The 12,412-nt window shown below is 38.9% G+C and overlaps 1 protein-coding gene across 5 annotated transcripts; it reads left to right on the top strand.

The window, feature by feature from the left end:
• Positions 1–743: 743 nt before the first annotated feature.
• Positions 744–11,094, top strand: HNRNPA3 (heterogeneous nuclear ribonucleoprotein A3). Of its 5 annotated transcripts, none has more exons than XM_047772949.1 (11): positions 744–894; positions 2,802–2,924; positions 3,014–3,160; positions 3,249–3,459; positions 3,785–3,874; positions 3,958–4,053; positions 4,154–4,234; positions 5,664–5,807; positions 6,497–6,619; positions 6,711–6,780; positions 9,569–11,094. In XM_047772949.1, exons 1-10 carry the CDS (start codon positions 823–825, stop codon positions 6,761–6,763), a joined length of 1,140 nt encoding a protein of 379 aa, XP_047628905.1. In that variant the 5' UTR covers positions 744–822; the 3' UTR covers positions 6,764–6,780; positions 9,569–11,094. The 5 variants fall into 5 exon arrangements, with proteins under 5 accessions (XP_047628905.1, XP_047628906.1, XP_047628904.1 ...); XM_047772950.1 differs by lacking the exon at positions 9,569–11,094 and adding an exon at positions 6,873–8,834 and having other exon boundaries at positions 5,664–5,804; XM_047772948.1 differs by lacking the exon at positions 9,569–11,094 and adding an exon at positions 6,873–8,834 and having other exon boundaries at positions 745–894.
• The last annotated feature ends 1,318 nt before the right edge of the window (positions 11,095–12,412 follow it).

Consider the following 12,412-nt stretch of genomic DNA (forward strand, 5'->3'; position numbering starts at 1 on the left):
TTTCATCAATCTTGTAAATCATTCCTTAAATCCTGTCTGTGAGAACAGTTGCTTCAGTTCTTTCCACAGTAACTAGAAGTGTCAGAAAATAGTGCCAACAGATTTCTTAAGATCAGTGTGTACCTAATTAACTGACCTCGAACGCTCCTGCCTCAGCTGTTAAGGATGAAATTTCAGTGTCAGCCGCGCGTTTTAAGGTCTTTCCAAGGTGCTCATGATACACACAATCGGTGTCACAGGAATTTTCAGTGCGCGCCCTCACAGTGGGCATCGCAGTCAGACACACACCAGTTTCTGGCATTTTGAAACCCGCGAGAAGACACCGAGGGGGCTTTCTTGCAACCATAAAGTACAAGAGAAAAGTGTGGTTTTATTCACGCACGGGAATGAAATGAATCTGGTAATGGAAAGCTAGAGGCCCACGTGGGGGAGGGGAAAAGGAGCGCAAGAAGAAAGGGAAACAAGCCTTTTTCTCCGGTGACGCGCGGTCACGAGGCGTTCCCCCGACGTGGGCGCTGGCCATTGGCCGAAACCCAGACGACGTCCTCGCAGCCACCCAGGCGCGAACGGCGGCTAGGGCGGCGTCGCACTGGAAGTTGGCTGAGCGCGCGCGCTCCCGGGCCTGCCACGCCCCCACCCTCTGCCCGCCAACCCGCTCATCCAGTCCCTCTTCGCGCCCAGTTGGCCACGGCCTGCACCTATTCGCCCCTCCCCCCACTAGGCCGGCGGCGCGCGGAAGGCGCGTCACGTGGCCACTGGCCCCGCCTCTTCCTCTCGGTCCCATATTGAACTCGAGTTGGAAGAGGCGAGTCCGGTCTCAAAATGGAGGTAAAACCGCCGCCCGGTCGCCCCCAGCCCGACTCCGGCCGTCGCCGCCGCCGCCGGGGGGAGGAGGTATTAGGGGGAGAGTGGGGGGTTGATGGGTAATGGCCAGCATGAAGGGCCTGGCTCGGTGGGAGCGGGGAGGCCGGGCGGACCGGGAGGCTGTCCCGCGCTCTGCGTTGAGACGGGCGGTGGTGGGGGGAGGGGAACGGGCCTCAGAGGTTTTTTCGGGGCTTCTTGCCAGCCTTGCGTCTCCTTCGTCTGCACAGGTGGTCTTTAGAAGGCGAGGCGTGGCTGGGGAGACCTCGGGAGGGAAGTTGGTCCGCCGGCCGCGCGGCCTCGCATCCAAGGCCGAGGACGGCATGGCGGGCCTCGGCGGGAGCGGTTGGGAGGAGGCGGTGGGGGAGGGGAGGGGACGAGCAGGCACATCCGGGCGAGCTAGCAGGCGGGCGGCGGCCACACTGACATTGATCCGCTGCCGCGTTACGAAATGGCGCATTGGCACGCAATGGCCGCCGCCTGGCTCCGCCGCCGGGAGAACGTGGGATTGGAAGGGAGAGGAAGGAGGCGGCCCAGCAGGAAATGCCGCAAATGGCCTCGAAGCTTTCAAGGATGTTCTCCCGGTGCCTTAGGCTTTACATATCTCTCTCAGAAGAGTTTCTCTCGGCTGTGTTCTTCGCAACACTCAGTTGAAAATAATTTTTTTGTTTAATTTGCTGCTTTAAAATACTTTTTGGTCTCCCATTTTTGCTGAACTACTTAGAATTATACGGAGATTTGCACCATGTGGGTGAAATACTGCATCTTAGAATTTGCATGTAGATGTAAAGTAGGAAATTAAAAACTTTTTGATACTCATGTTTTCTTTTTTCTGACGGGTTGGCTCACGTTGTGGTTTCTTGGGTATTTTAGAGGACTGCAGCTAGAGTCGAATTTTTTCTTTTACTTGAGATAATTTTCCTGTTACAGTTTCCGTCAACTTTGTGTAATAAGTACATTTAATCAGGACTTGGAAAGTGAGACTAAGTGAATTAGTACTTTAGGCTATTAATCATTTAACTTTTTTCCTAGCATGTCATAGTCTCTTCATATTAGATGCTTAATGTCTCTACTTTTAGAAGACGCAGGAAGACCTTAGAATGTAAATGTGAACTCTTTTTAAGGACTTTGGATGCATATAGAGTGGCAGATCTTGTAGTTTGTTAAATTGTGAAACGGTCAGGCCATGTCTTAATTTTTTAGATTTCAATTTGTTTTATTGTGCTCCATTCCTGTCAAATAATATGCTTAACACAAATCCTTTTTTGTGATCAAATAAAATGTTGTTATTGACATTTTTGGTGTGTTGTACAGCTGTGAATAGGAACTGTTTACAGTATATTAGTTGTAACAAATCGATTACAAGAAGGTATCAAGATACGTGGTGGATTTTTTTTCATGTCTTTTTAGGAATACTTATTTTAACATCTTTATTTGCTTGTAAGTGGTAAATTTCTCTAAATTTGGCATTCATAATGCAGGTTGTACTTCAGAGTTTTGTAGTTTAAAATTAAATGCTTGTTAGGGTGTAGACACAGGGGAAGACATAAAAAGAAATGGCATAGATGTATCACTGCATTTACAACACTTTGGTTTCTTAGGAAATGGTTTCTCAGTAGCAACTTCTAAAATAATCTGTCCCCAGACACTTGTAAATTGTAGTTCAAAATTACGGGACTTTTGATTGTGGAATTCTGTTGAGTTTCAAGTTTAGTTTTTAAGTGATGCTGGCATTTCAAAGTCTATAGGTTTTCTTGGTACTTTGGTCCCTTTAATCGCTGAATGTGTATGATCTTATTCCAATTTTTAACTGGACAAAGTGTTAACAGTACAAGGATTTGATGTTAAGTTTATTTGTAGCAGATTAAAAGGCTTGTGCATTTTTCTTAGCATTTGCCTACTAAACGAACTTATTAAAATGTATTGATTTGTTTATTCAGGGCCATGATCCAAAGGAACCAGAGCAATTGAGAAAACTGTTTATTGGTGGTCTGAGCTTTGAAACTACAGATGATAGTTTAAGAGAACATTTTGAGAAATGGGGCACACTTACAGATTGTGTGGTAAGTTATTAAAGGAACAAAAAAGGTTCTTAAAAAGGGTTAGAGCACCTGTGGAGGTGTTTTAGTGCTTTAAAATTTTTGTTTTCTAGGTGATGAGAGACCCCCAAACAAAACGTTCCAGGGGATTTGGTTTTGTGACTTACTCTTGTGTTGAAGAGGTGGATGCAGCAATGTGTGCTCGACCACACAAGGTTGATGGACGTGTAGTGGAACCAAAGAGAGCTGTTTCTAGAGAGGTGTGTCAATAATAACGTGTTGTGTGACATGAAGTTGTAAACTTCTGGGGTTTTTTTTTTTTTTTACTTAAATATATTTTATTTGAAGGATTCTGTAAAGCCTGGTGCCCATCTAACAGTGAAGAAAATTTTTGTTGGTGGTATTAAAGAAGATACAGAGGAATACAATTTGAGAGACTACTTTGAAAAGTATGGCAAAATTGAAACCATAGAAGTTATGGAAGACAGGCAGAGTGGGAAAAAGAGAGGATTTGCTTTTGTAACTTTCGATGATCATGATACAGTTGATAAAATTGTTGGTAAGTAGCAGTTTATCAGAATTTGAGAAAGCTGAAATGGCTTCTTTGCTATACTGAACTTGCTAAAAAGCTTATAACATTTTGTTGTGTACAATATTAGCATATAAAGTGTATGGTTCCGTTTTCATAAAGTGACTACACTTACGTAGCCAGCATCCGGATGAAGAAATAAATATTAACATCTCAGAACACTCTTTACACCCTCAAAGTCACTACCTTTTTGATGATGTTTTAATGTTGTATAGTGATAAAGGTTTTCATTTATATGTGCTTTTCCAAACTTCAAATAACTTTTGTTTGTTTGTTTGATTAAAATAAAATTTAGTTCAGAAATACCACACTATAAATGGGCATAATTGTGAAGTGAAAAAGGCCCTTTCTAAACAAGAAATGCAATCTGCTGGATCACAGAGAGGTGAGTAGTACCACATATACATATAAAATAGATGTAAATTGCGTTTGTAAAAATCTTAAAGATTCTTCTTGCCTGTGTTAAAGGTCGTGGAGGGGGATCTGGCAACTTTATGGGTCGTGGAGGAAACTTTGGAGGTGGTGGAGGCAACTTTGGCCGTGGCGGAAACTTTGGTGGAAGAGGTGGGACAGTTACCTTAATTCTAAGTACATGTCTGCCTAAAATTTATGAGTAAATTGAAGGTATAAATTTTAACTCACACTTTGCTTGCTTTTTCTTCAGGAGGTTATGGTGGTGGAGGTGGTGGCAGCAGGGGTAGTTATGGAGGAGGCGATGGTGGATATAATGGATTTGGAGGTGATGGTAAGTTTTTGTAACATTCGATTTTGCTTTTTAGGGCTGCACCTGCAGCATGTGGCGATTCCCAGGCTGGGGTGGAAACGGAGCTGTAGCTGCCAGCCCACGCCACAGCCACGGCAACGCTGGATCCTTAAGCCTCCATGAGTGAGGCCAGGTATTGAACATGCAATCTCATGGTTCCTAGTCATGGGTTTGTTTCAGGTGCACCGCACGGGGAGCTCCCTGATATTTTGACTTTCTTTCTTTCTTTCTTTCTGCCATTTCTTGGGCCGCTCCTGCGGCATATGGAGGTTCCCAGGCTAGGGGTCAAATCAGAGCTGTAGCCGCTGGCCTACACCAGAGCCACAGCAACGTCGGGTCTGGGCCGTGTCTGCAACCTACACCACAGCTAACAGCAACGCCGAATCCTTAACCCACTGAGCAAGGGCAGGGACCGAACCCGCAACCTCATGGTGCCTAGTCAGATTCGTTAACCACTGAGCCACGATAGGAACTCCGATGTTTTGACTTTATATACTTTATTAAGAATTAAGTATTTGTTGGAATTCCACTTGTGGGGCAATGGGATCAGCAGTGTCTTCCGAGGACTGGGATACAGGTTCAATCCAGCCTGGCACAGTGGGTTAAGGATCCATCATTGCTATAGTTGTGATCCCTGACCAGGGAATTCCATATGCCATGGGACAGCTCCCCCTCCAAAAAAAAATTAAGTATTTGTTTACATCCCCCCTTTTTTTTTGGTCTTTTCAGGGCCTCAGCCACAGCATATTGCAGCTCTCGGGCGGGGGTTCGAAGCGGAGCTATAGCCGCCAGCCTCTGCCACAGCCACAGAAATGCTGTGGCTCTGAGCAATATCTGTGACCTACACCACAGCTCATGGCAACACCAGATCCTTAACCCACTGAGCAAAGCCAGGAATCAAACCTGTGTCCTCATGAATGCTAGTCAGATTCATTTCCACTGAGCCATGACAGGAACTCTACATTTTCCTAATTTCAATTAAAACTTAACATGATTTGACCATTAAAATATGTTTCTAAACTAATAACCATGGAAGACAAGATTTTTTTCCCCTTTAAGATTTAATATTAAGTAGTTCTTCTTGGCTGAATTATTTATTGGTGGGTTTATTGTACTAGCAGTTGTTCATGTCTTAGAGGAAACTGCTGTTTTCCTTAGTGAAGTTTTTAAAAATTGAAAAAAAATTTTAATGTCAGAAGATACATAAGGTTATATATATAAGATATGTAAGTAACAGTAATTAGCAGCCCAGATTCTTGCTTTTCTCTTCACCAGGTATTACCAAACTTTGGAGATATAATTCAATTCATTGGCCTGTTTTGCAGGTGCTTAAAAGTGATGGAAACTAGCATTCAATAACTTGACCTTTTGTTCATTCGTGTTTGTGTAATAACTCGATTTATCTTTTTAGGTGGCAACTATGGTGGTGGTCCTGGTTATAGTAGTAGAGGAGGCTATGGTGGTGGTGGACCAGGATATGGGAACCAAGGTGGTGGATATGGTGGCGGTGGTGGAGGATATGATGGTTACAATGAAGGAGGAAATTTTGGAGGTGGTAAGCTTTCACTTGTTTTAAATATTCAGTACTGTTTATAGTTCATTACAGGTGTTTGAAAACATTAAAACAGCATTTGGTCAAATTTTGTGTTCTGTAATAAAAAATAATCAAATGTTGGAAAATTAACTGAATATTCTTTTGCTGGCTACTTATAAATTGGCAAGATGTATTCAATTCTTGTTTTGTGTATTGAAATGGGCATATATCAGTAATACTTGTTGCCTGAATTTTAACTCGGCACTAATTTTAAAGCTGAACAAATGGGAACTGTAAATTGAATATGCAGACATGTTGGAATGAATAGGATGTCATGGGGGTCTAGGTGACAAAAATGCTTTGACTCTTAATATGTCACAAGTATGTCAGTGACAGAAGGTTTTTCATAGTCAATTTGAGATGTTTTTGTCAGTGGTTTAAAAGTGAATTAATTGCTCTAGGGTATAGCCTCCAATATAAACAAAATATGATGGCTGTCTGGACAACATAGTTTTTTGAGCCATCTTTCACTTTGTTTCCCCTTATACTTATGCCTGAGGTCTGCTAGTGGGCCTCTGGTGGAGAAAGTTTTCAAAGAATTGTTTGTTTAAAGTGTTGTAGAGCATGCTGCCATGATTCTCAAAAAGTGTGTATATTTTAAAAGGAAAGTAACTGTAGGTCAGCCACAAATAAAACCTTTGTAATTTCAGGTAACTATGGTGGCGGTGGGAACTATAATGATTTTGGAAATTATAGTGGACAACAACAATCAAATTATGGACCCATGAAGGGGGGCAGTTTTGGTGGAAGAAGCTCGGGCAGTCCCTATGGTGGTAAATAATTTTTTTCTATTAAAGTTCATCATAGTGTTTTAAATTGAAAACACCTGTATATTTCTTTTAAAACTTTAAATTATGTTCCCAGGTGGTTATGGATCTGGTGGTGGAAGTGGTGGATATGGTAGCAGAAGGTTCTAAAAACTGAGCAGAAAAGGGTAGGTATCTTTAAATTTTTATTATGATGATAAAGAATATGTGGAACTGTTCACTGAGTGTAATAATTTTTTTATCCTGTATTATTCAACAGGCTACAGTTCTTAGCAGGAGAGAGAGCGAGGAGTTGTCAGGAAAGCTGCAGGTTACTTTGAGACAGTCGTCCCAAATGCATTAGAGGAACTGTAAAAATCTGCCACAGAAGGAACGATGATCCATAGTCAGAAAAGTTACTGCAGCTTAAACAGGAAACCCTTCTTGTTCAGGACTGTCATAGCCACAGTTTGCAAAAAGTGCAGCTATTGATTAATGCAATGTAGTGTCAATTAGATGTACATTCCTGAGGTCTTTTATCTGTTGTAGCTTTGTCTTTTTCTTTTTCTTTTCATTACATCAGGTATATTGCCCTGTAAATTGTGGTAGTGGTACCAGGAATAAAAAATTAAGGAATTTTTAACTTTTCAATATTTGTGTAGTTCAGTTTTTCTACATTTTAGTACAGAAACTCTAACAAAATGCAGTTTTGAAGGTGTTTCCTTGTGAGTTAACAAGTAAAGAAGATCATTGTTAATTACTATTTTGTATGAATTTTGCTAAAGTTAACTGTAAAGAAACACCTGCTGACTTGCAGTTTAAGGGGAAATTTATTCTCCCCATTTCCAAACCATGAAATGAGTGGGCTCTGACATGTGGAGAGAATAGATATTTGTATGTTTGCAATGTGTGTTTTAGATAATAGAATTGGGTATTTAAATTAGCATATTTGTGAATTTAATAGCATTAAGATTTACCTTCAAATGAAAAATCTCAAAATTCCTATTTGGTTTTTGTGCATTTTCTTTAAAAATGTAATCATATGATTTTAGTGTATTAGCTTTGCTGAGAGTCCTAGCTGTGTTTAGAACATCTCCATTCTGCATTCACCTTGGTCACATGTGAACTGCTCCCATAGTTTTATTTGGGTGTAAAGGATGTCTGCTGCCCTCTGTTTAAATTTGGGAAAGGGGTAGTGAATGTTTTCCCCTTCCTCCTATCTTATAAAACATTTTTTAAAATTTTCAGATACAGGACCACTAAGCCTGCTACATCTGAGCAAATTAGTGGCTGCCTTTTTTTTCCTTTTTAAAGCACAAGAGGCCCTTAAATCTTTGGTTATTTTCCTTGGTTTAATATATATTTTTTTGATACACGCTCTCAGAGCAAGAGAATAAAAATCATGCATTGTTGAACTCTTAACTGGCTGGCATGCTTTCCTGTTTGTACCCTGTGCATTTTACTGGATGGAACCAAGGATAGTCTAGATATAATCATCACAAATGACTTAACTGCATTAGAAGTGTAGCACAGTTGCTTAGTACAAATAAGCTTTTTACTTCCCAGAGACCTGAATTCAAATTTGGATAGTCAGAGTTGTATTCACTTAAAATCCCAAAGAACACACTGTTATTCCATGTGTATGCTTGAACCTAAATCATGTTGGTATGAATTAACAATTTGTTTGGAAGACCCTGGTTGAGAAGAGTTTTAGGTAATAAGGTCATATATATAAAAACCAACGTCTACTGTTTTGCGCCAGCTAGTGCTTACAATCTCATTCGAGCCCTAAGTATGTGCCCTGCTGTAATTATTTCTTTGGCAGTTGAACGTTGAATTTGAGATTCTTATTTTTGTTTTAAGAAGTACTAAGCAAAACAAGCAATAAAAGGGGGGATGGGGCGTGCTAGTGTTTGAATATGCTCTCTTGTTGCTCTAATTCTGTGCCTCTGTGCATTAATATTTGGATGCATGCAATGCCAGCATGGAAATTGGTCTTCACAGACACTGCAGTTTTCCAGAAAACACTCACAAACCAATAAATGTAACAGACAACATTCCATTTGTTAATGGACATATGTGAATAAGCAGTGTAGAAAATAGGCTAATTATTAGAAAATGGTTAAGTCGTTAACAACTTCAAGTGTGGTTATATAAATGGACACTGTCAATGTTCATAACTTAAGCCTGGGTACATGGTCAAAGTAATGCTTGGGAAACATTAAAATTAAGCTAAATTGTCTCAAGTTCTTTTATTCATATAATAAAGATTGAAGGAATGGGGGAGATTAACATTTCCTGTTTCTATGTTTGTGAAATTGTTTGACATAACCTTGACAGTATCCTTTAATGGAATATGAGGTTAATTGTACTGTTAACAAACTTTCTATGTTCTGGAACTAGTTTAATAGTGAAAATATTGTCAGTCAAGTTGATGTCTGCAACCTATAAGCAGGTGAAATCTTGTGTATGTGACCTGTTTATAAGTTGTATTAGCTTAGTTCTTGTGAACAGTGTGGAAAAGTTAAGCCATGAGGAGAGCGATTTAACCAGCTTTAAAGGACCTAAGATGTGCTTTTTAAGCACAGAGTGGATCAAAGGAGACTCACTAAGACAGGACTTCAGCAGCCTTTTGAGTATGGACAAGTCAGCATAAATAAAGAATGACAAGGCAGCAGCAAGAGCTTCAACTACAGAGAAGTGAAGGCATAAGATACTATGGTGATAGTGAGCAACTTTCCAAAAGCTAGTTAAATCTGCTTATTACAACTGAAATATCGAAGAAAGTCTAGCAGGAAGGAGCTCTTCGCCTTTTGGAACATCAATGAGAGATAGTTGGCCACAGTCACTAGGTCTAGCATTTAGACCTGCAAGGAAGGGCAATAAGCATTAGGTAAGGCTTGAATTTGAATTTTTTCACTAATTAAAGAGTAATTTTTTGTAAAGCAAGGTAAGAGTAATCTTTTTGATTTGCAGGTTGAATGAGAACCCTACTTGCCTAAATGAGGAATGTCTTTCCTACCATCTTAAATACGAAGGTTTCTGGCTGGGTAAGGTTTGTAGCTCACAGTAAAGCCTGATGACACCATTTGTTTCCCTATAAATTTATATTACATATTTTCAAACTATTAGGTACATTGGCAAAAAAAAGCTTTAAAATTTTACCTGCAATAACCATGAGCATTCATCTAGAGTCAGAGATAATTCATTGTTGGTGTCTCTAGGGTGAAGTCAAGAGAAAGTGACCAGATTTTTTTTTTTTTTTTAAGGGTTTTTGTAATAAGCATGACTTGTAACAAGCATTAATTAAGCTTCCAATCCTCCCCCTAGGGAAAAAGAATGAACTTTCACAATTGTCAGATCATACAGGTATTCAGGTGGCCTCATACATAAATACGTTCTCTTGCATATGATTATAGGGAATTATTTGGATTAATAGAATAAAATTTTTGGTTCTTTTTTTTAGTTTTTTTTGTGTTTAACCTGTTACCCAGAAGCAGTGGGAGCCTACTTACACTAAAGCTCCTTTCTAAAAAACAAGCTTTTCCAAAGAGTAGTTAAAATGTTACTCAATTATTATTCATATCAGATGCTGATTGTTCATAAGGGCTATTACTGCTGCCTTAGAAGGGCTTGTTGAAATTTGAGATTAGATGTTAAATCACTTTTTAAAAAAACAACACTTGGTGGGGCAGGTGATTAAAACTGGTTTCTAAATTATAAATCAGTGAAGTTCTTACATAAACAGGAGTAGTTTGCCATAGACTTTATTTTCAGAAATGGTTGGGTCTCTTTCTGTACCTAAATGAGGACTGAATTTCTACACATCACCAGAGAATGAAGTGTTCAATAAGGTAATAAATAGCCTTTAATGACAAATTATTTACAACATGGTTTTTAGTAAAGCAAATTTCCTAAGATGGAAAACGTTTTTTAAAAGCGTGGTTCTTTTCCAGTCCATCTCATTTCTTTATGAAATAAAGTGATTTTTATTTAAATGTAGTTCCACTGTTATTTCTGAAAAATAGGATGCTCCTAAGTCAGCACCAGTAAACAAAAGGATATTTTATACAAGGGGAGATGATGAAGGCAAACCCTAACTGATTGTCAAAGCAACTCTTAGGTTACAGCTTCCCACACATTTCTTTAGAAAAAAAGGGACAAACTCAATTTACATTTCATTTCTTTAAAAAAAATTGGTATCAAAGACAATTTGTTAAGGAACAGTTGAAATACACTTGGTTTTGAGAGTTCTAATACTAAGTCACAATTTGAAATATCTAATGCTGGTGTCTTGGAATTCCAGTAATGTCACAAAGTAGTGAGCATGCTAATGTGCAGGGGTAATAAGGATATATGAACAAGATTACTTTTAAATTTCAATGTTTTACTCTGATTTTTTAAGACTTAAGAGGTGGTCTGTAATGGATTCAAATGTTTCATTTGTAGTATAATGAAATGTTTACAGAAAGATAACTTTTTCATTAAAATATTTTTAGAAATGTGTGTGTTGTTTTGTCACTTCACAAGGTTCATGTGACATAAATGCTGTATAGGTGGGCATTACATACATTACTAGCAAGTAAAAACAGGAAATTTAGAATGAGTCGTCACATCAGTTTAAAGGATGTGGATTCTATTCAATATGAAACAAGTGGATTGCATGAAAAATAGGTGTGGAAAAAATCAGTTTATTACTACCTAAGGATTTAGGTCTTGAAGGATGTACAGTACATGAGATAACTTGGGTGTTAGGTGAGGAACCAATGAACTTGGAGGAAAATTATAGTTAAGGCTAATTAGGTGAAAAACAATTTGGGATAAAGATAAAAGCAGGATCCTGATGTTGGAAGGTACTAGGTTTTTTGTTTTGGAAGTGTTGAGTTAATCTTGAGAAGGGTTCTAACATTTTGTGGTATGGTTGTGGATTGGGGAAAACTTTAGTCTTAAACTCTGTTCTGCAGTTTAACCCACGTAAAGTGATAAAATCTGTTGGAGTTTGACAAATTGGTGAGGTATCATTTTAATGGGATTTTTTTATATAAGCACATGTATTTGGATAACATTGATGTTAACGTGAAAAGTTGTTAAAGACCATGTGAAATGCTTTGTGAACTGAAGCATTTCACAAAGGTTTTTTAGCTGTTAACAGGATTGTGACCTATTTTGCTTGTGTTCAGTGTTGATTTCAGAGTTTATGCAGTGGTTTTCTGTGCAGCTCTTAAGTATCTTCTAATTCTAGTTTAATAGTTGAGTCATAAAATAAAATTTACATTTTCTCAGAATGGAAATACATTAAATTAAACTGCAAAATTTTAGGGAATAAGATAAATTGGAATCTCCCCTGTACTCATTATAGACAGCAGTTATTTCTTTTTACTTGTATTTTGCAAAAGTGGGATTCTGTTAATACATTAGGTTAACAGAATTTAGAACTGAATAGAAAGTACTAAGGAGTTGGGAGAAGAGTAAGGTAAAAGGTAAAGTATGTCATTTTTATCACATTTTAACTAGCAGTATCCAGAGATTAAAGTGTATTTTTCTTTTTTCACTGCCCTATGTCATAGAGTTCCCTGCCCAGGAAACAGCAGAGCTGTAGTGGTCTATGCTGCAGTTGCATCTGTGACAACACGGGATTTATTAACCTGTGCCAGGCCAGGGATCAAACCTGCAACCTGGCATTGCAGAGATGCTGCCAAACTCTTTATTTTCTTTATTAAAAAAGCATTGTATTAGTCTAGTTCTGCAAACAAATCTGGAGAGAACTGCGTCAGAGAGAACTGATAAGTTACTTAGATTTAATCTCAGTTGTCATCTACT

This window comes from Phacochoerus africanus, chromosome 3 (genome assembly GCF_016906955.1).
Source record: "Phacochoerus africanus isolate WHEZ1 chromosome 3, ROS_Pafr_v1, whole genome shotgun sequence".
In the NCBI taxonomy this organism is placed as follows: domain Eukaryota; kingdom Metazoa; phylum Chordata; class Mammalia; order Artiodactyla; family Suidae; genus Phacochoerus; species Phacochoerus africanus.